At 45.4% G+C, this 27,652-nt stretch overlaps 2 protein-coding genes, 1 non-coding gene and 1 pseudogene across 6 annotated transcripts; 1 reads left to right on the top strand and 3 right to left on the bottom strand.

Moving 5' to 3' along the window:
• Positions 1 to 30: 30 nt before the first annotated feature.
• On the bottom strand, positions 31 to 104 carry LOC136478878 (small nucleolar RNA snoR60). The gene has a single exon (XR_010764543.1). It is a non-coding gene; the product is annotated as a small nucleolar RNA snoR60 (small nucleolar RNA).
• Positions 105 to 10,981: 10,877 nt separating this feature from the next.
• LOC136470725 (uncharacterized) lies at positions 10,982 to 12,680 on the bottom strand. Its single transcript, XM_066468469.1, has 2 exons — positions 12,611 to 12,680; positions 10,982 to 11,644 (listed from the first exon to the last, which is right to left on the bottom strand). The coding sequence occupies exons 1-2, from the start codon at positions 12,678 to 12,680 to the stop codon at positions 11,130 to 11,132; spliced, it is 585 nt and encodes a 194-aa protein (XP_066324566.1). The 3' UTR covers positions 10,982 to 11,129.
• On the bottom strand, positions 11,690 to 14,375 carry LOC136475183 (28 kDa ribonucleoprotein, chloroplastic-like). 4 transcript variants are annotated; one of them, XR_010763115.1, is made up of 5 exons: positions 13,820 to 14,375; positions 13,527 to 13,628; positions 13,145 to 13,417; positions 12,611 to 12,786; positions 11,690 to 11,840 (listed from the first exon to the last, which is right to left on the bottom strand). XR_010763115.1 is itself a non-coding variant. In XM_066472734.1 (4 exons), the coding sequence occupies exons 1-4, from the start codon at positions 14,282 to 14,284 to the stop codon at positions 12,736 to 12,738; spliced, it is 891 nt and encodes a 296-aa protein (XP_066328831.1). In that variant the 5' UTR covers positions 14,285 to 14,375; the 3' UTR covers positions 12,463 to 12,735. The 4 variants fall into 4 exon arrangements, 1 of the variants encoding a protein (XP_066328831.1); XR_010763116.1 differs by having other exon boundaries at positions 11,718 to 11,868; XR_010763114.1 differs by having other exon boundaries at positions 11,763 to 11,913.
• Positions 14,376 to 25,471: 11,096 nt separating this feature from the next.
• On the top strand, positions 25,472 to 26,216 carry LOC136470724 (uncharacterized; annotated as a pseudogene).
• Positions 26,217 to 27,652: the final 1,436 nt, after the last annotated feature.

The raw sequence follows: 27,652 nt of genomic DNA, 5'->3' as shown, positions 1-27,652 counted from the left end.
TATATAAACGAGGAAACAGAGGGCATAACAGGCATCAGAAACTTGAATCTGCATCATCCAATTGATGTCCTGAAGGGGAATCCGAGTATGCTCATCATGTGCTAAGACCAATATTGCCAAATTAGAAATGAAAAGAACATAAAGGCAGAGAATACGGGTAAACAACTCTCAATTCAACAATGTGACAGACAAGTGAATCAGACACCAGGTTGCAAGGAAATGATAGGAATACCTAGTCAGGCTGTGCTACATCAGAGAAGATAGCATCAACCATGCCAACCAATATCCAGTACCTTGCCGGGTACTTGACATCCTCAGTAATGGAGATCAAATTGGTCCTCTTCTTTGCCATGTTGACAAGGTCTCTTCCACTCCTGTGGGAGAACTTAATTGCATACACCGGCCAATTCTGCAAGACTGCAAGAGTGTCCAAACTCTTAAGACAACATACTACCATTGAACTAATACACAATCTGACAATAGTAAGGACCATGCTACAGCAACTCCTAGAGACATGTAAGCCATATTTTCTAATGGACCAAACCTGCTCACTTGCAGCAGCATTAGCAGTAGCTGCTATAGCTTTTTGCCTCTATTTTACTGTAGCACTGAACTACCAGCAGCTATCTGATACAAGCACCTGAAATCTGTAGCCCGCACAGAATAGAAGCAGCAGGTAGAAGATTGTAGTAGAGAAGGCTTGCTTGAGATCCATAGGATTCCACATTTCCACTTGTGGTAACCACTAATGAAATGAGTGCGCCTGTTGGAGAAACAGAGTATAATTGGCAGACTAGTTGAGTTAGATGGAAACAGAAGCTACTACAGCATGGCATCTCCACTTTAGACAGAACTGGAGAGGCATCAAATAAGAACAATAAAAGGCAAACGCATAGTACTGGTGCATATGGTGCAAAACATAGACCGATACTTACACTTGAGCTGAATGTCACAATTATCCTCTCTATGATATAAACAAAAAATTCCTCCATCTTCTTCCCCCTGGCTCAGTAGCAACCCACAAATTTTATAACAGCTATACTAGGCATACGCTTGGTGCCTTGCTGCAAAAAGCAAGGATGTCAAATGAAACTATGCAATTGCCCAAATAGCATTGGGCCACATGTGTGTTGACACAAATAGTAAAGCAACACACTAATAAGTAGATTGCAGGTGGAAGACATTCTCTGGTAGAAATCTGCAGTCAGATTCACAGTCAAAGTGCAGACCAAATTATTGCTACCTATCTGACAAAAGCAATAAGGAGAGAACATAATTCATACAACCATACATGCTTTGAACTGAACAAACAAGGAATGAAAAGAACCTAAAGTCTACAAAATCACAAAAGCTGAATGTGTAGAATGCCATGTTCAGCTCCCCTAGTCCAATGTTTTTCAAGATAAACTAAAAAAATGTCTATAGAAAATGACTATGAAGGCAATCAAATATCTGAGTTTGACTATTACTTTGCCTTGAAATACTACTCTGAATTTTTTACATATACTTAAGTTTTCCCTTGATAATTTGATTGACAAAATTTGTTTGCATGAAAAATTTGTTTGCCAAAGATCACCATTTTACCTAATGATGGACAACTTTCTATATATATCTTCTAGTAATACAGTTGCAAAATACTAGTTGATAGTTTAGACTTCACATGTAAAATATTGAATCAGACTACTAGATCAATATTCACACCAAACTTTAGTAAGCCATCTAAGATAGATCACAATATAACATGTAAGGTACAGCTATATAGCCATACATGCACATCAGTAAGCAAAAGCCAAGACTTACCCCAACGAGCAACTGCAGCCACTTTAGCCCCTTCACATGCTTTTGGACAAAAGGGACCCCCTATTCCAAAGAATCAACAAAACAACAAACAAAGATGTGGTGTGTGTTGGCACAAATAACAAGAAACAAGCACTGTGCAACAAGAACTCAGATAGACAGAAGGTCTATCTATAGTTGTTAGCTGCTTCTAGGGCTGGGAGAGAGAGACAGAGAATGGTTGGTTGGGTGGGTGGGGAATAAGAGAACCAGACAGTGATCTAGGTCCAGGCAATGGCAAAAAATCACAAAGAACACAATTACAAGGACAAAAATGTGGTCTATATTGGCATAAATCCCAATTAACAAATTACAATTTTTTCTATAGAAGGACAAAGTGTGCATTTAGAGAGAACATATACTAACCATTGGTTGCTGAGAAGTAGGGCTAGGCAATGCACTTGAGCGCAACTCTTCCTTCACACAAAACTTGAACCCCTATCCTAAACAACCTCCTCCCTGCTTTTGACATATGCAGAACTTTTAGGAAAAAGCCCAAGATGCTAAAATAGGCTCAATTCAGTAAGCAGTTCATGGACAATAATCAGCAGTGAAGAAACACACTGGTTGCTGTTGTAAAGATATTTAGGGCCAACACAGAAACACAAATCAAAGAGGACAAATGAGAGGTGCGTGTTGACCCAAATTACAAAAAACACATTTGAATACGTTTTAGCACAGATCACAAGAGACAATTTTTTTCTATGGAAGGACAGATCACAATTTTTTCTATGGAAGCACAATCACAGATCACAAGAAATATTTTTTTCTATGGAAGGACAGATCACAACTTTTTTCTATGGAAGCACAATCGCAGATATGTCTAATATTCTAAAAAACAATGAAAAAATTTCCAGTGATTATGCACTAATCATGACTTCACTAAACATGGTTCCTATGCGTTAACTTATGCATAGGTACCATGACTTCACTAAACGCCTTCTCACAGTTTTCTAGAACAAGGCACTATAAACCATAGAACCAAAGTAGCAGGGCAATTTCAGTGCACAAGAATGACACTGGTTCTCTTACCCAACAGGCATACACAATTAGGCACTGATGAGATGCAAAAACATCCTACCAAAACCTGTAATGTAACAAATTAGCTATGCACTACAAAGCCTTTAAACAAGCAGACCACTAGTTAGTCCTCACTCCTAGTTTGCTTAGAAATTGTAAGCATCCCACAAATATAGTTGACACAAGGAAGCAATGCCCCACCTGTTAACTTGTTAATGCAATTATATTGTATTTTATGTTAAAAATTACAATACACAAATGAGAAAATTGCACATTTCAAATAGTGCAAATAGTACTCGTTCTTAATGCAATTTTATTGTGTATGTATAGGAGAGTTCAACAGCACTAGTTACCTACAACTGCTATGGACAAGAGCAACAAACAAAAGAAATGAATGTGAGTTTCCAAAATTCATACCTCACATTTATCAAAAATCTGTGCTAATACTACTCAGGTTAGCTAACTGAAAACATTCCAAAATTCCCAACATGAAATCCTAAACACACAATCCAACAATATAAGGCCAATGCTATATCAACTCCTAGAGACTAGCCATATTCTGTATTGGACCAAACCTGCTCAGTTGCTGTAATCAGAGTCGCTACTAAAGAACCCGATGACCACAATAATGTGCAATTGTCTGATAATAAATGTGCAATCTAGAAATAGATACTAACCAGCACGATCCAAAGCAGGAGCTGTAGTTTCAGCCAATGGATTTCCATTTGAATGATAGGGAATTGTTTTTGGCTCTGAAACTTGCAAATCAGCACGGAAACAAATTTCACTTTATCTTTGGACTGAAAATAAATAGAAAAAATGGTTGTCAACTATCACATGATCACAACAAATACATAAAATGGTTCTACATAGAAAATGTAGAATGCAAGCTAAGGAAAGTGTAGAGAAGGAAGCACAGACCGAAAACAAAAGATTCAAACAACCCCTAGGCTAGACTACAACAACAGCAGCAACATTACATCTATGCTAGCTGCAAGTGTAGAGAGACTAGGGACTAGAGACTAGTAAGAAAGCTCAATAGTACATCTATGCTAGCTATAGGGAATGCCGAGACAGAGAGAGAGAGAGACATAAATAAACAAAAACAATCAAATGAGCTCAAAAGCAGATGCCCCATGCCCCCTTCAAACAAAATGGATACAAGCTACTACTCAAGCTAGCAGTTCTAAATGGATGGTCATTACAAAACAATCAGTGGAGTGAGAAAACTTGGTACAAATGATATGTTACTAATAGATGACGAGGCAAATGGTTCAACAGCAGCATATTGCATATGCTCATGACTACAATTACGGTGCCCTATACTTGTACATTATTGCTGATTACAATTATGTAACTGGACAAAAAGAAAGGGTGAGTGGATTTCACATGTGAGCTTTTATCCTAGGTCATAGTCTCAATGCAACCTGATAATACTGCCATGTGTCATGCATAACAAAAAGCATGACCACTCTAAGAGTCAAACCAAGCAGATTAACTGAAAATAGCAGAGGTCTTTTAACTTGCCCATATGTATAAAAAGACACCACTGTAATTTTAGTGCCACGTAGAATAACAGAGGCAAAATAGACACAATACAGATTATAGAGGTATGCTACTGCCTAAACAATCTAGATCACTTCTACTACCTAAGCAAGCGAATTAACAATCAAAATCAGGTGCTTTGGTCAGAACATCACATTTGCGAGGCTTCTTACCAAAATGGCATGTTGTAATTTTACTCCTGCCACTTTCAGTGTGCCCACACAAGGCAAATGAAAACAAACTAGTTCTTTCACCTGTCTAAACAATGACAAACAGATGCAATAAATCCAACAAAGTACAAAACGTATTTTTCCTGAGTATTTTTCCCCTCCTAGTCTATATGCCGACACCTAGCTGCCTACTTCCCACTGGCCAGGAAAACAAGTGGTACAAATTAAAGGCCCTAAAAAAATATGGTGCATAGATAAGATTACTTAGCCAACTAATTGTCACACATAATTTGATACCGCAGCGGTACTAAACAGACACAACTGAGGTGATCCCTGAGACAAAGGTTTATGAGCAACGTAGTAAAGAAAGAGCTCTACCATATAGGTGCATACAATTTTTTAATATTGTTATTAATCCTACAAAATATCAGAACCACAACATATTTCTGGAAGGCAACAAAAAACTAAAAGGGAGAAGTAAAACAATCCGATTTCCTGCACTGACGATTTTTGTGTATGTCACAGGCACACACATGTTCACCTATCATTGACCAGTGATTCAACTGTGTTGTTCTAATGTTGGGCTGACATAATCAGTAACAAGAAGGGCAAGGGCTACTACGAGCTGATCGTGGCGTGTACTTGAATTCGGGTTCTGTAATCAGGACAGAGCAACCATGCATTGCACATTTGCAGCCTATCCTATTTCACTTATTGGACAAAATACAGAAGTTCAAAAATAATATCAATGAACCCCCAACTTTCTTCTGGAAAACAAGAAGTGAAGGAAACGAGCAAGTAAATCACTACACTGCTTGCCGCTAGAGTTCAAACCACACACGGCAGCAGCAGCAGCAACAATGCAACCGTTCTCAACCTCGCTCCAACCATCACCCGGTCACTAGTCGTCTACCGCGGCAGCGAAAAACCGACGGCACACACGCCAAATGCAACCCAAAAAACATGAAATCCTAAACAACTAAATCCTAATTACAAATAATGAAGTTATTTATTAGCTTATGAAGCATACTAGCTTTCCCACTAGCAAACAACGGGAGATACTATGTGAGCGGCCAAATTTAGGACAACAAACAGCTAAAAATAATTTGGATACTTTCTAGATAGCAAATGTTGGCTTGACAATCAGAAGACACAAACAGATTGTAATCTACTTTAAACCCTGCTTCAAGTACTTAGGCAGACATTACCACAATAGCTACTCAGGTAATTTGAAGCAACTGATGCCTACATTACAGGTAACTACACCACATCACACACAAGTTCATATTTGAGTTGCAAAAGTCAGTCAAAGCGTACTTTATAATATAGCACGAGTTCCTTTGATGGTTTCTGGGCTCTGATAAGGAGCAGCAATAGACCAGTCCACAACAACAACAACAACAACAAAGTTTTTTAGTCCCAAGCAAGTTGGGGTAGGCTAGAGTTGAAACGCAACAAAAAAACATATTATAAAATATAGAAATGAAAGGAATCAGTTCTGATGGATACAGAGTGTTCATCTTTGAGTTACAGAAGTTGCAGTCCACACACCAAAGACGACAACAAAAAAATACCAATATTCTAAACTCTGAGCTTTGAACATGAGGAGAAAAATGACAAAATGTAACAGAAAAGTTTCAGCTTGACGAAACCAGAATCCATCGCTATGGAAATTACCTAAAACCGTAGAAAGGTAACTTGTTGCCAGCAAGAACAGTGTTGCTGAAGCCAATGGGGACATGACCTGGAGCACAATCCTACAATTTGGCAAGTTACAGAGAGTTCAGAAAGAATAGTGATGATGTGAAATAATCATATAGCTGTCATATAGGTGAAATCAGCCCCTGAGCATGTTAACAGTAAAATGAGAGCACGATTAAAGATATCATATAGCTGTCAAAAATGGCATTCTTGACAAACCTAGTAATAACACACATTATTTCTAAGACACCTGTCTTCCAATCAAGCATAAACTAAATGTTGAGCTGAGGATTCCAATAAGCCAACATGATACATTTTTAGGAATAAAAAACAAACAGAACTATATAGCAGTTCTAGGTGGCTTTGATAATAAGCATGAACTGAAAAATAATTTCAAGATATCAAACTGAAACATGGTTCCTGACTATTAAAGAATTCATTAAGAATTATATGACCAAGACAAGTATCACTGTATTTATTTAATCTGCATAACATCTTCAACCATTCATCTTCTCAGTTCCACCTATGGCAATGTACAGTGGACACAGAAATGGCAAGAGCACTCCAACTTGGCCAACTCACAAGTGAAACATACAGTTCAACTACTTCTTTTCAATTAATGATAAAGACTCACATCTTTGCTCTTACAAAATACAGTAACATCTACATCCCAAGTCTTTCTAGATAATCAAACTGAACATAAACAAACAACATCTAATTCTACAGATCATTCAGGCAAAAGAGAGAGAGAACAAAGACTCACAGAACGCAGAGTTGCTGTGAAACTAAAAGCACAGGAACAAAAATTTAGACTTCAGAAATGGTAAACCGTATAAATAGACTAGAATTAACTGAAACTACAAAGCTACTCAACTACTGCCAACCAAGCCATTTAGGCTCGATTGAGGCTTGAGTACAGAAACAATTGTCCAAACTAAATTAAAGCTGGCTAGACATGATTAAAAACTGGGCAGGGAGGCCAGCAAGATATCATGACGGCCATGCAAGCCGTCTGAACATGAAAAAAATACTAAATAGCAGGCCACACAAGATATCATGACAATGCTGCAAATAAGATAAAATTAGCTACTATACTACAGATTCACATTTTTTTTGTATTCAGCATGTGTAGATGAATTTTGATAAAATCATTTATCATAGGAAGCTAGCATCTAAAAGAAAGGACAAATACACCAAGGCTGAAAACCAAAAGCACTCCAATTTGTAGGAGTTCTAAAGCTCACGCGAAAAGCAAATGGAGACTGTGCTCCTAGTTTCAGAAAGCAGATGCAGCTAGACAGGTGCTATGCTGGTTTCAAAATTGACCTGACAGACTGAAAACAAGTGCAGCTGAATGAAAACGAGCTGTAAACTCAAATTCAGAAAAACACAGTTGAAGATTGAACTGTTTTTAGAAATTTCTAGGCCTAATCAAACTGCATATCTCTGACAACCTTCTGTTCAGCAGTGCTGCTCTTGAAGAAAACACAAACCAGCCAAAAGAATTAAGTGACATTGGAACGGAGCTGTTGCTGCTCTGAAAACACAAGTTTCAGACAAGTCACAGTTCACAGGTTGCACATCAAGCTTCACTGTTTATCAACGAGAACAAATCAAAATGCAATGCCATCATGTATTAACTTTAACTCAACAAAATTCATATCTGAAGTGTAAAAGAGAAAAGAGCTAACAAAACACAAAGCACTAGCATCAAGTTAATCAACCAACAACTAATCATTGTCCGACAAAATCGATTGTGGTTTGGCTCAATGTGTAAAAGCATGATGGTTGAGACAACTGGGATAAAGTAAAAATTACATTGGAAGAAAACAAATACAAATGAGGCATGAAATGGCAAAACCCTGTCCACCTGAATAAGTTAAAGCACTCAACTGGTCTACGCAAAATCTGCACTCTATATATGCAAGTCTGCCTCTTTTCCTTTCATCAAAGGCTAACATGCATCACATTTAAAATTCACAACACAATTTATCGTGGCTAAATTAGCAGCCTCAGCCACGAGATGTGGAACCTACATACACCATAAGAGCTGCAGGCTCTAGCTTCAAGTCACAAAAGACGATGCAGTGTCAGATGACACAATGTCACCCTTTTTCTGAAATGTGAGTGTCAAAAGATGCAGAGTATGCGATTATATCTGGAGATGGTTTTGATGAATTGAATCAAGAAGGTTCCTATCATCCAGTCAACAAGATGGCTATAATTTGTGTTGTAGAACCTACATACACCATAAGGGCTAGGCTCCTGCTTCAGTTCTTCCACCACCTATAGAAGTTCAATAATCATGTCTGATTGCGTGCTGGACCAAACAAATCCTTTCGATGTCTAGAATGTAGGGAGCCAATCATGTAGAATAGACAACAAATTCGAGTCACAAAAGAACAAGCACAGCCGCATCTCCATGTCAAGCTAACAGATCAAAGCTTCAGTAATTAAGTAGTACGCAATAAATAAATGACTGCATGCATAGCCAGATCTACAGATCGAGAGCTGACTAAACCCACATCAGGAAACGGGATGGGATACATCACACCATCAAACTCTAAACCTATGCCCTCCAGGTACTAGAAGATTGAACCAATCAAACAAATCGATCCCACATCAGGAAAGGGGATGGGATACATGATGCAACAGATGAGGAAGACGGGTACAAAGAGGAAGGACAGGAAGCAACCACGCACCATAGGGCATCCCCGGAGCTCCTTGGAGAGCTTCAACAGCATCCGTGTCGGTGAAATCAAGCTGAACGCCTGAACCTCGACCTAGATGAAATCGCCTCTCCCTGCTTCATGTAGGAAATGGGATTGACTGCACACATGAGCAAACAGAGCAACAAAGAGGAAGGAGATGCAGCAGGCACATACAAGAGTGCATCACCGGAGATCCTCTGGAAGACCTTCAATGGATCGCCGCGACGGGGATGCGGGACGACCACCAGGGAGCAGCCGCCGCTGGGAGATGACCGCCGCGCGCACTGCTCCACCGCCGCTACCCCGCGCACGCCGGTCCTCCACTGGGGGCCACTGTGGTGCCGAAGGAAAGGAGAAGCGGATGCGCCAGGGCCACCGGCACCGCAGCCGGTACTCCATCTGCCAGGGAGCTGGAGGAGACAGAGGAGCGGGCAGATCTGGGACTGAGAGGGTGGGAGGGAGAGCCAGAGAGGAGTGTGGTCGAGCACTGGAGTAATGCGGCGGCCAGGCTAGGTGCGGTGTTAGCGGATGCGGTTTCCAGTGCCTTGACCCAATAAGAGACATCGGACCAAAACAAACCAGGCGGATCTTCGAGAACATCCGACGGATAGAGCGTCGCCTGAAACAAACTCAGATTTCAGGCGACTGCACAATAGGAAAAGTGTAAAACAATTTGACTTTTTTTTTTGTATACATAGTTTTTTTGTTATACACTCAGACAGATTGATACTCGTCTCAAAAAGAATACAATTCTAAAAATCGTGTCAGTCAAACAAGTTCAAATTTAGCCAAATTTATATTGAATAATATTAACATTTATGTCTTTAAATAAATTTATTATAAAAATTCATTCCGTAATTAATTAATGGTACTTATTTGTGTTATGAACGTTAGTATTTTTTATAACTTTAGTGAAAATTTAAATTATTTGACTTCTTAAAAATCAAGAATTATATTTTTTTTTACAGAAGGAGTACATAATAAAAGCAATATAGCTAAATATCATAGATCGGTTGGTTGGGTTCTTTGTGGTAAAACCTGTCTACCCGGATTCAAGCCCTCGATTTGGCACCGGTGCTCGTATTTTCCTAGATTTATTCTAGGATTTAACGACGCTATGTGTTTCAGTGGCAGGCGACGTCCCCGTCGACAACGAGGCGCCAGTGGTGACTTCGTGAATATCGAGATCCTTTGGAGGTGCTCATAAAGATAGAGTTTGCGTACGTGTATTCATAGGGATGAGTGTGTGCATGTTATGGACGTCTAAGTTGTACTGTATAATTCTGAAACAACACTCTGTAGTTTGGAACGAAAGAGTATCAAATGTTGATTAGCACGTTTAGGGTTTGTACAATGCAATGGCGCTTAAATAGAAGCTTAAAGTGAAAGAATAAATAAGCATCCATGTAAGAGTCTTAGCTTGCAATGGTTGTTTTTATTCAAACGATGCTTAAATAACTGAGAGCCTCTTTAAACGTCGAAAATTACAATGCAAATCACATATTTCATGAACATTTTTATACAGTTTCAAGCGTCTGGGCGTTTCAAGCCAAGCCAAGCGTCGAACGTTTGCCGGAGCGTCTCAGGCCGCATGCAAGTGCCCCGGCTTGCATGTGCCGCCCTCTACCGTGGCAAACCCATCAATGAAGGATTACAAAACGATACGTGTGGTCTTTTTTTCTTCCCGAGCGTCGATGCCAGATGGCCAGTCTTAGGGAGCTCTAAAATTTTTAAAGCATTTTAGCTTACTTTTGAGGTCAAAAATTGTAATATGAGATAAGCTATTTATTTTAGACCACTTGTTTGGAGACTTTATGTATAAAATTTAGAGCATGGGTCAAACAAACCTTAGTGACCTCTATTAAGCTCGGTTTGCCGATACTTGTGTGAGCCAAAAGCGCGACCGTTTGCAATTGGTTTTTTAGGCATTTCTACGATCATAAGTTTGGATTATTCTGTATACTATAATTTTTCCAGTATTCAACAAACAAAGGATCCACAATCATTTTTTTATTTGCCCAAATCCACACTCTAATTGTTACTAATTTACATTTACACCAAAAAGGTCATCAACAAATTACAGCAGCACCGACAACGAAGCACTAAAGCCCACACGCGTGTTGGGCCAAAAATACAAGGCCCAGCACTACGCTTCGGGCTTCAGGATGCCATTGACCACGGACAGGCCCACGGCGACCCCGAGCGCCTCGGCGCCGGCGACCACCGCGGCCTGCACCAGCCCGTCCCCGGCGATCTCCGCGCCGGCCACCAGCTGCAGGCCCTCGCCGGCGACCTGGCCCGCCTCCTTCTCTGCCTCCTTCACGGCTTCCCCGCCCACCGCCGCCGCCTCCTCCACGGCCTTCTCCACCTCCCGCACCGCCTCGGCCGCCGCCTCCTCCGCGCGCTCCAGCTTCTTGCGGATGCCGAAGAGCCCGATGCCCGCGGCGCTCGCCGGTGGAGCTGTCGCTGCCGATGCCGCTGGAACCGCCGCGGAGAGCAGGAGCAGGGCCGCCGAGCGCCGGTCGAGCCGCGCGGCGGAGGCGGCGGTGATCACGCTCCCGCGGCGGCGAGTGGGCGTGGCAACGTGGAGGCGGATGCTGCTGCCGGCGATGGAGACGGCCACGGTGGATTGCAGAGACCTCTGCTTTGATCTGGTGGTCGCTCAGGCCGTGGGGACTGGGGACTAGGCAGGGGGCGAGTGGCGCGGAGGTTGCCTGCTGCAGGATGTGGTGTGGTGGTGGTTCTTGGCGCCAACGAGATCCGGACATGTCACACGAAGACGCAGCAGCACATGTGGCTCTCCCTTCGCTGTCTCTTTGTGCCCTGACCAAAAATCTCTCACTCTGTCTATGTATGGCTGCCGTTAAATTCCATCGAAATCAAATCTGTTAGCTTGAAAGAACATCCAGTTACTTGACAGTTCGCTGAAACTGAAAGAAATCTGGCCCTAGTCAGGATACAATCAACGTAGACAGGGGCGGCCTAGGATTTGGATTTTGAAGGATGGGTATTCAAAATTTGAAGTGCAAAATATTTTTTTCTTTTTTAGGGCCTAAGGAGTAAGGACTAGGTTTTAGCATGTGCAATTGATTATAGCATCACTAAATTAACTTATTATATAATAAATTGAAGATATAACACAGAATCCAGCGTTATATTCTACAGTAGATTCGTAGGCTTGACCGTAACTTTAACTTACAGAAGTACTAGTTGTTTGGCAAAAATAGCGGGTATTCCACTGAATACCCTTGAAACTTGAATTGAACCGGACCTTCCCCTGAACGCAGAGGTGACATCAAGTTCTGGACTAGTCATTGATTTAAATGGAGAGATAGTAACTGTCAGTGCTGCGATAATCATTTGCACGTATTGTATACCGCTGTTGCTTTCAGACTTGAGGGTTGAGGCTATCAACTCTTTCAGCAACAGCAGTTTCTTTTTTCTTTTTTGATCAGCAACAACAGTTTCAAATGTGCATGGATCCAACAAAACTTGTGTTCCAATGATCAGAGGAACCAGCACCCTAAAACCGTCAGAATCACAATTCACAATGTATGAACCGTCTTTGCTAAATACAGACCAGATGGCAACAAAATTTCCACGCTATGCTAGATTAGAAAGATTTACATTTCGTGCTCCCTGCTCCTGCGATGTGCTCGTAGGCGGCGACGTCTTGGTTGCATTTCAAACCTCGCATTGCGAGGAGACATCCATCACATACCAATTGCAACTTCCTCCCCATCTGAACCCTGTTACTTCTTTCCGAGGGCTAAGTTGACCCTGATCTCCCTGCCTTCCAATTCCTGCATTGTGCAGATTAGCATTCAGCTCGACACCTTCTGCAGATTCATCAATATCCAATGCACCATTTGAACAAAGTAAACGTTGTTCAATCAGCAGAAAGAAAGAGCAGTTAAAATTCAGTCCTTTTCAAGTCTATGTGAGCCATAAAAATATTCAGTTATCTGTAGTAACTACTAAGCAAACATATTTCAGCACAACACATTTATCTGAAGCCATTCCTCTTTTCGTGTTTGGGTAGCATCATTAGTGGGTGCATCTGAACCATGTGCTTAATCAGGCAGCAGGATTTGCAAAAAAAATATTTTTTTCAGAGATAGCCGTGTGCAAGTTTGTTCACACATCTCGTATCGTACGTACCATTCCGTTGAGCGAGGAAATAGCCTCGTCCATCTCCTCCCTGGTGGAGTAGCAGACGAAGCCGTAGCCCCGGGAGCGGCCGGTTTCGCCGTCGTAGAGCACCCTCGCGCCGACCACGTTGCCGCAGCGTCCAAACGCCTCGGTGAGCATCTCCGACGTGACCGTCCACGACAGGTTGCCGACGAACAGCTTGTGCTCCGTCTCCGGGTACAGCGGCAGCTTCAGCTTCGGCCGGTCGGCGAAGTTCACCTTCATCGTCCGGCCACCGTACAGCTGGTCGATCGGAGAAATGAGATCGACCGAAACCCGTCATAAACGAATGCAGTAGAGTGGTGCTAGCAGTAATGTTAATGTGTGTGGCTGGCATCAGCATTATACTTACGCTGCCGTCGAGGTTCTTGATGACCAACTCGCAGTCTTGAACCGTGGTCATCGTCACGAAGGCGAACCCTCGGCTTCTTCCCGTGATACGATCGTACAACACCTGAGCATGGAAGTTTTAAGATCAAATCAACCAATCTTGAGCAACCTGAATGTGTCACAACTCAAATACTTGCTTGATCTAGTAGGAACAGTTGTCTTAAGACATGAGTCTTTGGCGATGCGAAATAGACTAAGATGCGAGTTTCGAATTAAATGAGTATTCATATTTTGAGCAAACACTGCACCACGTACCTCAACCATCTCCGGGCTGGCGTACTCCTGCACAATGCCGGCTAGGTGCGCGCTGTCGCAGTTGTACGGCAGGTTCCCGAAGTAGAGCTTGGTGGTGGTGGTGGTGCTTGCGGCCACCGACGGGACGCTGTCGTCCGAGCTAGACTCGACGGCTCCACCTTCCTCCTGCCCTTCGTCTTGCTCTTGCAACTGTCCCTCTCGCTCCGTGAACTCCTCCAACTCCTCGACAGCCATGGCCGCGGCCTCCTCCTGCGACGCCATCACGGTGACCGCGAGCGCGCGCCTCCGATGCACGGGAACCGCGGGCGCGGCGACGAGCCGGTGGTGCGCGCGCGCCGGGCGCGGAAACACTGATGACGACGCGTGATGTAGCTGCAGCTGGAGCTGGAGCTGCGCCCCGGCGGCGTCGGCCAGGAGGCGCAGCGCCGAGTGCGCTGCGGCGGTGGAGAGGCAGGAGTTGGCCATGGTTCCCGCGAGCCGGAGGAGCGGGAGGGAGGCGGCGGACAAGGCCACGGCCACGGCCTGGCAACGGAGCGGGAGCAGCTGGCGTTGTGACGTGGAGGGGCGCGAGGCCAGCCAGTGGGAGGGGATAAGTGGCGGGGTTAACATGAGCCGTTGACACGTGGGCTCGTTTGTGTGGTTCTTGATGTGGGTACGTCATAATAAGATTCTATTTAAAAACTTTTTTTATTTTGTTCTTTCTAGCATCACAAGTCAAAGTCTCAAAGATTCACATCTTTTTTGGAACGTTATTCAGGCCCTACGCTCATTTTATCGCCTGCTTATTCCAAGCCTAATGTTTTCTCCGCCGTGCCATCTTCACAACCCCCCCCGCTCTTGGAGAAATTTTGATATTTAACTCTCAATACGAATACCTCTCAACATTTGACATCTAATTCGCAAGCTTTTCGGAATTTAACCCTATATACATGAATTCTTTTGATCTGAGAGATTTATTATTTTCTTTACTTTTCGATTTTCAATAGTTTCTCATCATTGCTAAACCCATGGGAAAAGGCCAAAATTACCCTCACCTCGTACCAGGTAATCCGGATGACCCCCCCACCTCGCCCCTCGGTCCGCGCGACTTCCTTGCGTCTGGTGGAAGGGCGGCACTGTCGCCCAAACGCTGGTGGAGGGCGAAGGGGGCGACTGTGCAGACACTCTCCCCAAAACCTAGATGTCGGGCAGCTCCGAAGGGACGAGGGAGCTGAGGAGAGGGCTGATGGGGGAGAGAGGTCGACGTCGGCCGTCGAGTGGACGGCGACGTGGTGGTGAGTGGTCGGGCGGTGGCAGGCCGAGGCTGGCGCTGGAGAAGACCGTGCGTGGCTCTAAATGGGCATGGGTGCAGAGGAGGGAACCTGCGGCAATTGAGACGAGTCTGATGAATGCTTCCGAGAATAGACAGGGCAGTTTAGTCTTTTCCCGTGGCCTGAGTAAAGAGAATATATTGAAAATGGAAAAGGGGAGAAATTGTAGAAATATCTCGAATCAAAAGAATTCACGTGCACACAGTTAAATTTCGAAAGGCTTTCGAATTGGATGTCAAATGTTGGGACGTGAGAGGCGTGCATATATATTGAGGGTTGGTGGGCCGGTTCCCCTTCCCCCTCCCTCTCTCCCTGTAGAGTTTCCCTACTGGAATAAGAGCCCTAGATGGGTGTTTTGAGGACTCTAGTCCTTCTCACATTTGTCTTCTTAGAGGTGGGCGAGACTGCTGCAGTCATGGTGGCTGCCGGACGTTTCCTCCAAATCGACGAGTGTTTCCGCAGACATGAAAGTGGGGAAGTAGCTTTTGGTGTCCAGATTGACCGCCAACCAGAGTTGATGCAGGTCCTCAGATTTAACACTCATGGCTGCGAACCCTTTTTTTTAGCCCGGTGGACCCTATTTCTCATCTACGGCTCAGGAAACCATATCCTCGAAGATAGAGGTCGATCAGACAGTCGAGGGAGCGCCGGCTATGCTATCGGAGTGTGAGAACGAGGACCCTCGATGTTTTTATCATGACCACTTCTCGTGGGCCCTGTGTCCCCGACAGAAACATCACCTATGTCTACACAAACAGATTAGTAGTAGCTTTTACTTACCCTGCTCTGTAATCTAGGAATTCTTTTCCCATGCTGTTGTATTGTGCTTTAACGTAGTATATTAAATGTTGCTGTTGTAAAAAAAATTCAACATTTTTTGCATAGAAATAACTAAAAACAAAAAAGGTAAAACACTATCTATTGCTACATGCACCGGTTTATACACTCTAAGGGGCTGGTAGCTTGGGACCCATGGGTCAACCCGGCCCCACCCGACAGCCACACAGGGCAGGCTAGCAGGGGCCCAGTTTTGACCGGCCAGACTTCGTCGACGTTGAGGTCGACGGCGGCGGGGATGGCACCGGCGGGATCGCCCCGGTCTCCCGCGTCGGCCTAGGGGTTTCGCGGGCCCAATTGAAGTGTCGAGCTGGGGCAGTGGCATGAATGGCGGCCCAGCGGCGCGGGTTCCGGGCGGCGGTGGTGGGTTCACCGTCTCCAGAGAGGAGGATGCTAGCGACGTCTTGCTAGGGTTCCGGGGCGCCTAGGAGACTCTAGTGTATTCGGTCTCTAGCCCCAGGTTGGAGCTCGGATGCGGGGCCACGGTGAGAGCCGACGGTAGTGAGAGCGCGGTGGCAGACATGCTCCGTCCCGGCCTCCTCGTCGGCGGGTTCGGCAAGAAGGCGGCTGCTGAAGTTTGAAGGGCCCAAGGCCACTACCGAACGATGGAGATAGCGAGAGAAGGAGCGGTGAGGGAAGCAGTCCACGTGCACGCATGTATCCGGCGGCCATGGCGTCCACCGCGCAGAGCGTCGGCCCGAAGGCTCTTACCTGACGACAATTGGCGGCGCGGCTAGGTCGACAGGGTGGAGAAAACCATGGCGCAGCTGCGGGAGGGGGGAATCGAACGGTGGTGCGGTGGCATTTTCCCTTTCTCGGCGTGAAGGTAGAGAGGGAGAGCGAGCGAGTGGGAGAGGGAGCGAGGCGCAGGCACAGCGCCAGTTCAGGCTCTCCTCATGCAGGGACTCAAGGCGACGATGACCAGCGTCGGTATACGGCTGCCATGCGACGGCAACAGAGTGCGGCCGGTCGACCACGTTGAGCACGCGAAGGTGTTCAAACGCCTGAAGAAAATGACTGAAATAGACCCCTTCCTCCCCTCCTTTCTCTCGATCTAAGAAGCCACGATTGTAGAGCAAGCAACCAAAATTGTAGAGCTACGTGAGGTTAACAACTTTGCTTAAATAATCATGGTCTAAAACGGTTTGGTTTGGAAGGTCAAAGGTTTCAAGGTAGTGCACAGGAAACTAAATTTGAGATTCAGAGAAGTTCACCTAAATGTAGGCAAAACAGTGAACTAGCTATTGTAGATTCAGAGAAGTTCAGCAAAGTGCAGGTAAAACAGATGAAGCATCTCAGATTCAAACACAGCACAACAATCATGGCAATTGAGATTCACCAAAATATAGAGTCATTTGAGCCATTGCAGGCTACTAGCAAAGAATACGAATATGTCCCCTGCGAGCGAAGAACCTCGGCCCTTTTGGCTATCCAGCATCCTGGGGCGCCGGCGCGTCCACCACCTCCGTCCCCGACTTGGCGGGGGTGACGACCGCCTGCAGTGCACCTAGGTGGAAGCCGCACCTAGGGCAGTGCAGGTCGGCCGCCGCTGAGGCTTCGGCGGCCCCCTCCTCCACGACGGGCTTCTTGGTCCTCGCCAACGTGTCCTTGGTGTCGATGAACGCGTGCTGGGATTACTCGTTGTGGTCCTCGGACACCGCCCCCTTGGTGTCGACGAACACGCTTTGGGATTGCTCGTCGTGGTCCTCGGACGCCGCCCTATTCTTGAGGGCAGGCGGTGGCATCGACGTGACAACGGCAGCGCGGGCTTTCTTGGTAGGCGTCGCCACGCTGGAGGCGGCGGTCTTCCTCTTCCCCGACGAAGCCGCCTCCACGGCGAGAGACGCTTCGGGCGCGGGGACATGGTGCCGCGCACCTTCGGGCGCCGCGGCGTCGTGGTGGCGTGCGGTGTTGGCAGGCACCGCCTCGGTGTCATGGTAGCGCGGGCTCCGATACGCCTTGCACAGTGCGATGTCCTGCGCGAGCTCCGGGAGGACTTTGGCGTCAAGGTTGTATTCGCTCATAATCCGGTACGCCGTTGAGCTTAATCGTGAAGTTTTCACGCTTCTCAATCAGCCGGTTTGCTTCGAGGAAGTCGACAACGCGCTTTAGATTGATCTCTAATCCTAAACTGGGCCCAATGGTCTAGTTGGGCCTTTGATTCGTGTCTTGATCAGGGATGACCAGCCCACTATGGCTAAAGGGCCCTTGTCACACTACGCTATATATAGAGGTGGGGGCCGGCGGCTCTGAGTACGAGGTTTACCATGAGCCGAGCTCCCCACCAAAACCTAAACCCTAATCCCGATCAGAGAGCGGCGTAGCCAGTGACGGGAAGCCACCAGCCGCGCCGCCCCGCTCCACCGACGTTGACGACTTCATTGACCTGTTCTCCGAACGTCGCTGTCCATGCGCAGACTTCACCGACGAACGAGATGGCGGCTTTTGGACCATCTCCCTCTGCGGTGTCAGGTTCAACATGTTCTTCTTCTATTCCTCCCTATCTCTCTACTCTCGATATCGCATTCATAGTAAAGAGAACCCGCTAGACCTAACCCTAGATGATCTTTTTTATCTTAACAATGGTACCAGAGCTAGGTTGCTCATGAGTAGATCTAGTATGGGGTAGAGAATTGAAAAGAAATCAAAGAGTAATAGAGGGTTCGATCAGGTTCGGATTGAAACCCTAACCCTAACCGGGGGGAAGAAACAGAAATGCAGAGGGTTCAACTAAACCCAAACCATCGGGGAAGAAGAACAGTGATGTAACCCAAAACCCTAACCTAACCCCAAAATCAGAAGAGCTAGAAAGGGGCTTACCTCGCTGATCTCAAATCAAAACCGAAGGAAAAACGAATCGGGTTAATCCTAACCCTAACAAAACCCTAACCCTAACCCTAATCCCCAATCAGCAAAGAACTAAGAAGAACACAACAAGATCTAAAGACAGAGAAAGGGAAAGGGGAAAGGGCATGGGAGGCGGCTCGCTGGAGCTAGACCCCCGGCCGCCGGTAGCAAGAGTAGCCCTAACCTAGAAGGAGGACGGAGAGGGGAGGGGACCTACCTGGGTTTCTCTCACTGTCGTCGCCACCACCATTGTGCAGGAAGGTTACCCCGCCACAGCGTGGAATCCACCCGAGCCGCGCCAGCTCGCTGGTGTTCCGCTACGCCGCACGCGCTTAGGGCACCACCACAAAGGCCGCTCGACGGTGACGCGCTCAGCTTTGGGTGAGCACACACGCCGACGAGGGGCCCCACAGCGGCGCCACTACCTTCTTTTGCTCGGGCTACCATCGCATCGTGGTCCTCTCTGACTGCAGCGCTAAGGAAGAGAAGGGGAAAGGGAAGATAAGGGAAGAGGAGGAAGGGGAGCCGGACTTGGTCCGGTGGCTGTCTTCCTCACCAGCGCCGACAGCCACCGTGGCCGCCACCGCTGACGTCGGCTCGGCGTGAGAGAGCGAAGAGAGAGAGGCAGAGAGTGAAGAGTGAGCTAGGGTTTCAGGGATGGCAACGCGGCACTGGTTTTGATCGGCCGAGATCGCCGCGCGACCGTTGGATCTGATCCAATGGGGACCAGAGAATTGGGCCGCCTTTCGGCCTAGGTGGGCGAGGGCGTGAGGGAGCGCGCGGCACAGGGCTTGCACGGCCGTGGTCTGGTTTCGTGTTTGGGCCGAATTGCCGGTAAAGGATGAAGCCATTTTTTCAGTAAAAGTTTTATTTCCTCAAAAATGGATAAATGGCTCAAAGAAAATAGAAAAGTGTATTTTTCCTGTGGGTAAAATTCACAAATTAAGTTTAAAACTTTCCGCTGCTAAAGAAATAGTTTATTCTCCAGTTATTTTGAACCAACATGATATTTAATTGGAGAAAAAGAGATTTTGACATGATTATGATGTTGTTATTTTTTGACCAATGTTGTTAATAACAATATCATAATTTTAATGATTTTATGCATTATTTTTATTTTTGCCCAACGGTGATGTAGATTTAATGTATAAACAGTTGTATATTTTAATTTTGACCAACGTTGAAATCAAGGCATGCAACTATTGTTATTATTTATGTTCTCACTCTATATGAATTGTGTTTTCAGACGGATACAACTTGATGGGTTGTATCAAAGAGATTCCCACTCTCAAAGGTGACAACTACACAGAGTGGAAGAAAAAGATTGACCTGACCTTCATCTTGGCTGAGGTGGACTGGGTAGTCACCTCACCGTGTCCCACTGAGCCTGTGGCACCGGTGAGAGAGACAAACGAGGTTGATGCCACTTAGACAACTAGAGAGAGGGATTTTGAATCACAAAAGATGTCCTATGACCTTGAGCATAGGAAGTGGGTCACTGCCAACAAGAAATATTTGACTGTGATAAAGAACACGATTGAGCCTGCAATTGTGGGCTCAATCCCAGAGTGTGACACGGTCACCAAGTAACTCGATAGAATAAAGAGTCAGTTCACTAGCTCTTTAAAGACATATGCTACCTAGCTGATAAAGTAGCTGGTGACAGAGAGGTACGCTAGAAATGGTGGCATAAGAGAGCACATACTAAGGATGAGCAATTTGACATCCAAGCTAAAACCAATGGATCTGGCTCTTAAGGAAGTGTTCCTTATCCATCTGATTTTTGCTTCCTTGCCAAATGAATTTGACACTTTTATTGTCAACTACAACATACCGCCCGAGAAGTGGGACTTAGAGAGGCTCATGGCTATGTGTGTGCAAGAGAAGAAGAGAATGAAAGCTACCAATGGTGGCACTATCAATTATGTGAAAGACAACAATAAAAAGAATAATAATGCTAACTCCTCCTCAAAGTCAAAGGAAAAGGGTCCCATGCTGCATAGCCTCAACAGAACAAGTTCACAGTTGAAAAAGACCAGTGTCTCTATTGCAAGAAGACGGGACATTATAAGAAAGATTGTCCCGATTACTTAAAGATAATCATGACAAAGAAAGGTGAGAACATTATTACGTTCATAAACGAATCCCTATATGTATAGTATTTGAAATCTACTTGGTGGATTGACTCAGGTGCAACTGTTTATGTTGCTAATTCCTTGCAGGGATTCCGTTCGATGAGGACTACGCAACGAAGAGAAAGTCACGTTAAAGTTGCAAATGGAGTCCGAGCAGATGTTGAAGCCATTGGCGATCTTTCTCTAGAGCTTGCTGATGGCTTCACACTTTTACTTAGAGATGTACTTTATGTTCCCTCTTTACAGAGAAACTTGATTAGTGTTTCATGCTTGGACAATGATGGATATGATTGCCATTTTAGAAATAGCAAATGTAAGATAACTTTTAATAATGCATGTGTTGGTCTTGCTATCTTACAAAATGAGCTTTATTTGTTATCACTACGTGATGATGTGAATATTGTATGCGATGATGGGAACATTGCGTGCGACAATGAGAATATATCCTCGTCTACGGATGTAAACAGAAAACAAAAGAGAACTCATGATGCGTCGTTGAAATTATGGCATTGTCGTTTAGGCCATATTTCGAGGGAGAGAATAGAAAGACTAGTTAAGAATGATATTCTTCCTCTATTAGAGTTCTCAGATTTAGAATAATACAGAGAATGTAAAGAAAATTAAGAAAGATGTCAAACGAAGCGCATGAGTTTTATAGATTATTCACACAGACATCTGTGGTCCGTTTCTTGTAAAGAGTATGGATAGTTATGATTCGTTCATAACATTCACTGATGATTACTCCTATTATGGCTATATTTATCTAATTAAAGAAAGAACAAAAGCATTGGATAAATTTAAGATATTTAAGGCAAAAGTTGAAAACCAACATAATTTAAAGATTAAGATAGTTAGGTCCGACCGTGGGGCGTAGTACTACGGTCAGCATACCCCATATGGCCAAGTTCCTGGACCTTTTGTAAGGTTCTTACAGGAGAATGGTATAGTAGCCTAGTATTCTACACCGGGCGAACCTCAACAGAATGGAGTAGCTGAAAGACGCAATCGTACCCTGATGGATATGGTGCGCAGTATGATAAGTTACTCCACCTTACCATTGAGCCTATGGATGGAGGCGTTAAAAACCGCCATGCATATTCTCAATAGAGTACCAAGTAAGTCGGTGCCCAAAACACCGTATGAGTTGTGGACAGAAAGAGTACCCTCACTAAACCACTTACGTGTGTGGGGAGTCCTGCTGAGGCTAAAGTATTTAACCCAAATATTGAGAAGCTAGATTCCAAAACAGTAAGCTGTCATTTCATTAGCTACCCAGAAAAGTCAAAAGGTTTTCGTTTCTACTGTTCAGACAGACATACAAAGTTTGTGGAAATGAGACACGATGTCTTCCTAGAGGATGAAATGATGAGGGGGAGCATGGTAGCTCGAGAAATTGACCTTGAAGAGAAGCGGGTGTATGCGCCCACTCCGATGATTCATGAGTTATTTTTCTCACTACCTGCTGTCGCTGCACCGACAGTGCAAGATACTGTGATGCCAGCACCTATTGCTATTCCACCTGTGGCAACAATGAATGACGATGAGGAACTTATTCTTCAGGATCCTATAGAACCTATTGCCACATATGAGGGGAAGTAACAACAGCCTTAAATAGAAGATGTGCCAAATGTGAAGGCCCCTAGAAGGTCTCAAAGAGTTAGAAAATCTGCTATTCCTGCTAACTATAAAGTATACAACACTAAAGAATTTCAAATGGAGGATGATCCTACCTCATTTGAAGAAGACATGAGAAGTGATCATTCATCAAAGTGGCTTGAGGCCATGAAAGATGAAATAAAATCTATAAATGCTAATAAAGTTTGGCACTTGGAAATAATTCCTAAATGAGCCAAAATAGTAGGCTGTAAATGGGTCTACAAAACAAAACTTGACTCTCAAGGGAATATAGAGGGATATAAAGCACGACTTGTGGCAAAAGGCTTTACGCAAAGAGAAGGCATTGATTACAATGAGACCTTTTCTCCAGTCTCATGTAAGGATTCATTCAGAATTATAATGACATTAGTGGCACATTACGATTTAGAATTACATCAGATGGATGTAAAGATGACATTTCTCAACGGGGACTTGGAGAAAAATATTTATATGGCACAACCGAAAGGTTTTGTTATGAAAGGAAAAGAACGAATGGAATGCCGCCTAAAGAAATCCATTTATGGAATAAAATAAGCTTCATGACAGTGGTACTTGAAGTTTGATCAGACAATAAGGAATTTTGGGTTTAAAGAGAATATAGAGGACAATTGTGTCTATGCAAAGTTTAAGAATAGGAAGTTTATCTTTCTTATCCTGTATGTGGATGATATCTTACTTGTTAGTAGTGATGTCAGTCTACTACTGGAGACAAAGAAGTTTTTGTCCTCAAAATTTGATATAAAAGATCTTGGTGAAGCTTCGTTCATTCTAGGGACCGAGATTCACCGAGATAGAAGTAAAGGGGTATTAGGACTATCACAAAAGGCATACATAGAAAAGATCTTAAAGAAATTCAATATGCACAAATATAGTCCCTCACCTGCTCCTATAGTCAAGGGCGACGAATATGGGAATTTTCAATGCCCTAGGAATCAGTATGAGATCGATCAAATGAAAACAGTTCCATATGCTTTAGCTATCGGAAGCTTGCAATATGCTCAAGTATGTACACGCCCTGACTTAGCATTTGTTACCGGGTTACTTGGTAGATTCTAGAGCAATCCTATAACAGAACACTAAAAATTAGTAAAAAAAGTCTTACGTTATTTACAAGAAACGAAAAGCCTCATGATGACATATAGAGGATTAGATTCACTCCATATAGTGGGATATTCAGATTCTGATTATGTAGGAGATGATAGAAAATCCACGTCTGGATATATATTCACTCTCGCAGGGGAGCTATTTCATGAAAAAACTCAAAACAAACCGTCACTACATCGTCCACAATGTATGCCGAGTTTGTAGCGTGTTATGAGGCAACGGGGCAGATGAACTGGCTAAAGAAGTTCATACCCGGTTTGAAGGTGATTGACGACATCTATAGACCACTTAAGTTATACTACGATAATAATCTGGCAGAACAATATGCTCACAACAATAAGTCAAGTGGTGCTGCCAAACACATTGACATAAAGTATTATGTTGTAAAAGATAAAGTCCGGGATCATGTCATAAGTCTTAAGCATATAAGTACCGAAAAGATGCTCATAGATCCGCTTACAAAAGGCTTACCACCCAACGTATTTAGAGAACATATAGCCGGTATGGGTTTAAGGAAAAGCCTATAATTCATAGACAAAAGAAGGCCCAAAGTTAAGTATCTATTTCAGAACAGAGTGGTGTGTTGTAGTTGTTAAATCTATCGGCATTTGACCGTGATGATGAAACATGCTCTATGCGCTAATCTATAATGGAATAAACAAAAGTAAATAATATGAAATTGAAAGACAGTAAGCGATCAAGGGGGAGATTGTTAGATTGATCTCTAATTCCAAACTGGGCCCAACGGTCCAGTTGGGCCTTTGATCCGCGCCCTGATCGGGGGCGACCAGCCCACTATGGCTGGAGAGCCCCTGTCACACTACGCTATATATATATAGAGGTGGGGACCGACGGCTCTGAGTACGAGGTTTACCGTGAGCCGAGCTCCCCACCGAAATCTAAACCCTAATCCCGATCAGAGAGGGAAGCAGCCAGTGACGGAAAGCCACCAGCCGTGCCTCTACCAGCCGCGCCGTCCCACTCCACCGACGTCGATGACTTCATTGACCTCTTCCTCAAACGTCGCTATCCGTGCGTAGACTTCACCGATGAACAGGATGACGGCTTGTGGACCATGTTCCTCTACGGTGTCAGGTTTGATACGTGTTTTTTTCTATTTCTCATTGCCTCTCTGCTCTCGATATCACGGTAAAGAGAACCCGCTAGTAGATGATCTTTTCGATCTTAACACTTCCTGCCCTCGCCGTGCCAGCAGCCGCCGCCCGCCGTGCGGGACTTCTTCTGCCCGCCCGGTTTGGTGCTCTTGGGACGGACAGGGCTGAGAAAGTACCACGCATGGTTCCCCTCGTGCGAAACGACCGGCGCGAACATGGCCGTCAGCTCTTCGGGCGCCGCCGAGTACATGTCTTCGGCGTGGATGTACTCGCCGACGCCGCTTCGGTCGATTTCGCTCGACACTATCCAAGGTCGCAGGAACTCCTTGACTAGCGCTATGTCCGTCGGCTGGGTGTAGAATACAGCCGCCGCCGCGGGCGACATGGAAGCGCGCGACATGGCTGTAGAGGAGGGAGGGAGGAGGTCGGTGGCCGGTGGGTGGTTAGATGGCTGGGTGCACGGCGGCCTGCGGGCGAGAGAATAGAATGCGCGCGGCGAGGCACGGGTGCCGGCGGTTATAGGCACGGGGTGCTGGGCCCGCGGGACCCACTCCAAGAGGAGAGTCGGTGGTGTTCCGTTACGGCAGCGTGTGTTCCGCCTCCGCTGACCTGCTAATCGCGAGCGCGGCCCATTGCGAATCCGGCGCAATGGCCGCGGTGGCGATGGGCCCGTGCGTGAGCTTCTGCGGCCGCAGGGAAGCACGGGCACCCGCCGGCTCTGTGTCACGGCCGTGGGCGTGTCGGCGGGCTTCCTCAGCGCCGCGGCCGTCGCGTCGGCGTCCGACGGCGGCGCCGGCGCCGCCGGCGCCGCCTGTCCGCCCTACACTTGTTCACCACAGGAGGGGTAAGCGCTCGCGCACCGGCAGCTACTACCTGCACTCCATTCCACCCACCGTCGTTTCCTTCCTCAGTCAGTTTGCTGTCTGCGTGTGCTTCGAGTGGGGCGTGGGGCGGGCACAAGGTGTTCGTGCAGCACGATTGCGCGCCGTGCCACTCCGGCCTGCCGTACGCTGGCCTCGCCGACGAGGCCCTGGCAGCCGGAGGCGAGGTGCAAGCCAATGCGGCCGAGATCGTGACGCTCCACGGCGGCGCCTGCCCGCCGGACGACCTCTCCGTCATCACGAAAGTAAGCGCGTCCGTTTTGGTTTCTCATCGCTCCAGCTCTGCTACCGTAATCCGTTGCTGACACGAGTTGTTGCTCTGCCCTGTGCATGGCAAAAACCAAAACCAGATGCTGGAAGGGCTGCGCCGCGACGACCTGTACAACGCCGACGAGGTCAAGAAGCGGATGTCACTGCCTTCTCATGTCTGGCTGCAGTTTCTTCAGCCGTACACGAGGACTCCCCAGGCAGCTTCTGCTGCAGTGCCTGTGTTGGGACCATCCTCTTTCTGATTGAAAGAAACCAATACTACCACATCACTATGCATTATGGTCTTTTTGCTATGTTGTTGACAGTACTCAAGGTGCAACAATAGATTACGCGAGAAGCATGTTGACGAAGTTTGTAGTTCCCAGTGTAAAACAGGTCAACGCTGTGTTGACTCGGATTCGATGAACGAACCATGAATTCCAGTCTCACTGACACAAAACGTAGTTTCAGAGTAATACATGACCGATAAGTTAAGTTGCTGTATCTCTTATCTGAAAAAAAATAAAAAGAATTAAGCTCTGATTCTCGCCTGCTGCAGCAAATGACTTGGGCGACCATTCCATTTCTCACCCTCTCTGTTGTGCTTAATGTGTCCGTTCTTCAGAGAAATAACCTGAATATGATAGTTACCGTTTTGCTCACGTCTATGTGTTTTCTTGGAATCTCTGATTCTTGCTCAACTCAAAGGAGCCGGCGCGTCCACCACCTGAGCTTATTTGGGTTTCAAACGAAAAAAACTCATCAAACATAAATATGAAAAGAGAAGGAGATGTTACATATATATTTATTTTTTATTTTCTATGTAAAATTTAAAAGCTATAAGTTGTTATATAATAATTACGGCATCTATAATATAAGTTAATATTGACCATGATATAACAATGTCTTATTAAATCTGCATCAAATTAAAATACAATCTTAATAGATTTTTTCTTCTGTTTTAAACACAAAATTATTTATTTGTCAATATATCATAACTTTATTTTTCATAGTATCTATATGTATTGGTAGTGTTAGTGCCAAGCTGTCTTTCACTATGTATTCTGTGATGATGAGCAACTTCTTCTCCTCCTTGAAGAGGTAGGTGATGACATGGAGCATGTTTGGGTGGACGATCCCCCCTCCCCAAGCCAACACATGTGGTCCGAGAAGTCCTCCCATCCAACGCCGTTCATCTCCTTCAACCAATTCACCACAAGGGACGACCCATCCAGTAGAGTCACCTTGTACGGCGTGCTAAAGTTGCCGCTACCTAGCACCACGGCATGTGCGCAAAGTAGGTCCTCCAACTCGAACTGCACCTGCTTCTCATGGACAAACACCAGCTTCCAGTGGTCGTCGCGTCGCGCTTCTCGGCCGCGCCACATGGCCTGCGCATCACCTCACTCATCGTCTCGCCCACATGCTGCCACCATCGGACCCACTCCATAGCCGTAGGACTGGCCATAAGCCTAACTCGTGTTCTAAATTTTTGATGCGGGTGGGGTGAGGGAGAAAGAGATAAGGATAAGGGGCAACTTCATATTTTCCCCTTCTTTTCCACGGATTTTGTTTTTTTTAATAGTTTATTCCACCCTTAACAGACAGATATCCAAATTAGGGGCAAACCACAAACAGAGGTTTTGTTTCAAAATTAAAAGTGTAAAATCACAAAATTGAAAAAGGAGGCACACGCCTC

The sequence above is a fragment of the Miscanthus floridulus genome, chromosome 8, assembly GCF_019320115.1.
Source record: "Miscanthus floridulus cultivar M001 chromosome 8, ASM1932011v1, whole genome shotgun sequence".
Taxonomy (NCBI): Eukaryota; Viridiplantae; Streptophyta; class Magnoliopsida; order Poales; family Poaceae; genus Miscanthus; species Miscanthus floridulus.
This window is presented reverse-complemented; position numbering and strand designations above follow the sequence as displayed.

Bases quoted from the DNA above. Each gene is read 5' to 3' on its own strand.
- LOC136475183 (XM_066472734.1), bottom strand. From the start codon at position 14,284: ATGGCCAACTCCTGCCTCTCCACCGCCGCAGCGCACTCGGCGCTGCGC. The intron at 13,418-13,526 runs GTAAGTATAATG...CCGATCGACCAG, and splicing joins TCAAGAACCTCGACGGCAGC to CTGTACGGTGGCCGGACGAT. The intron at 12,787-13,144 runs GTACGTACGATA...TGCACAATGCAG, and splicing joins TTTCCTCGCTCAACGGAATG to GAATTGGAAGGCAGGGAGAT.
- LOC136470725 (XM_066468469.1), bottom strand. From the start codon at position 12,680: ATGCGAGGTTTGAAATGCAACCAAGACGTCGCCGCCTACGAGCACATC. The intron at 11,645-12,610 runs GTAAATCTTTCT...CCACGGCCTGAG, and splicing joins AGGAGCAGGGAGCACGAAAT to CGACCACCAGATCAAAGCAG.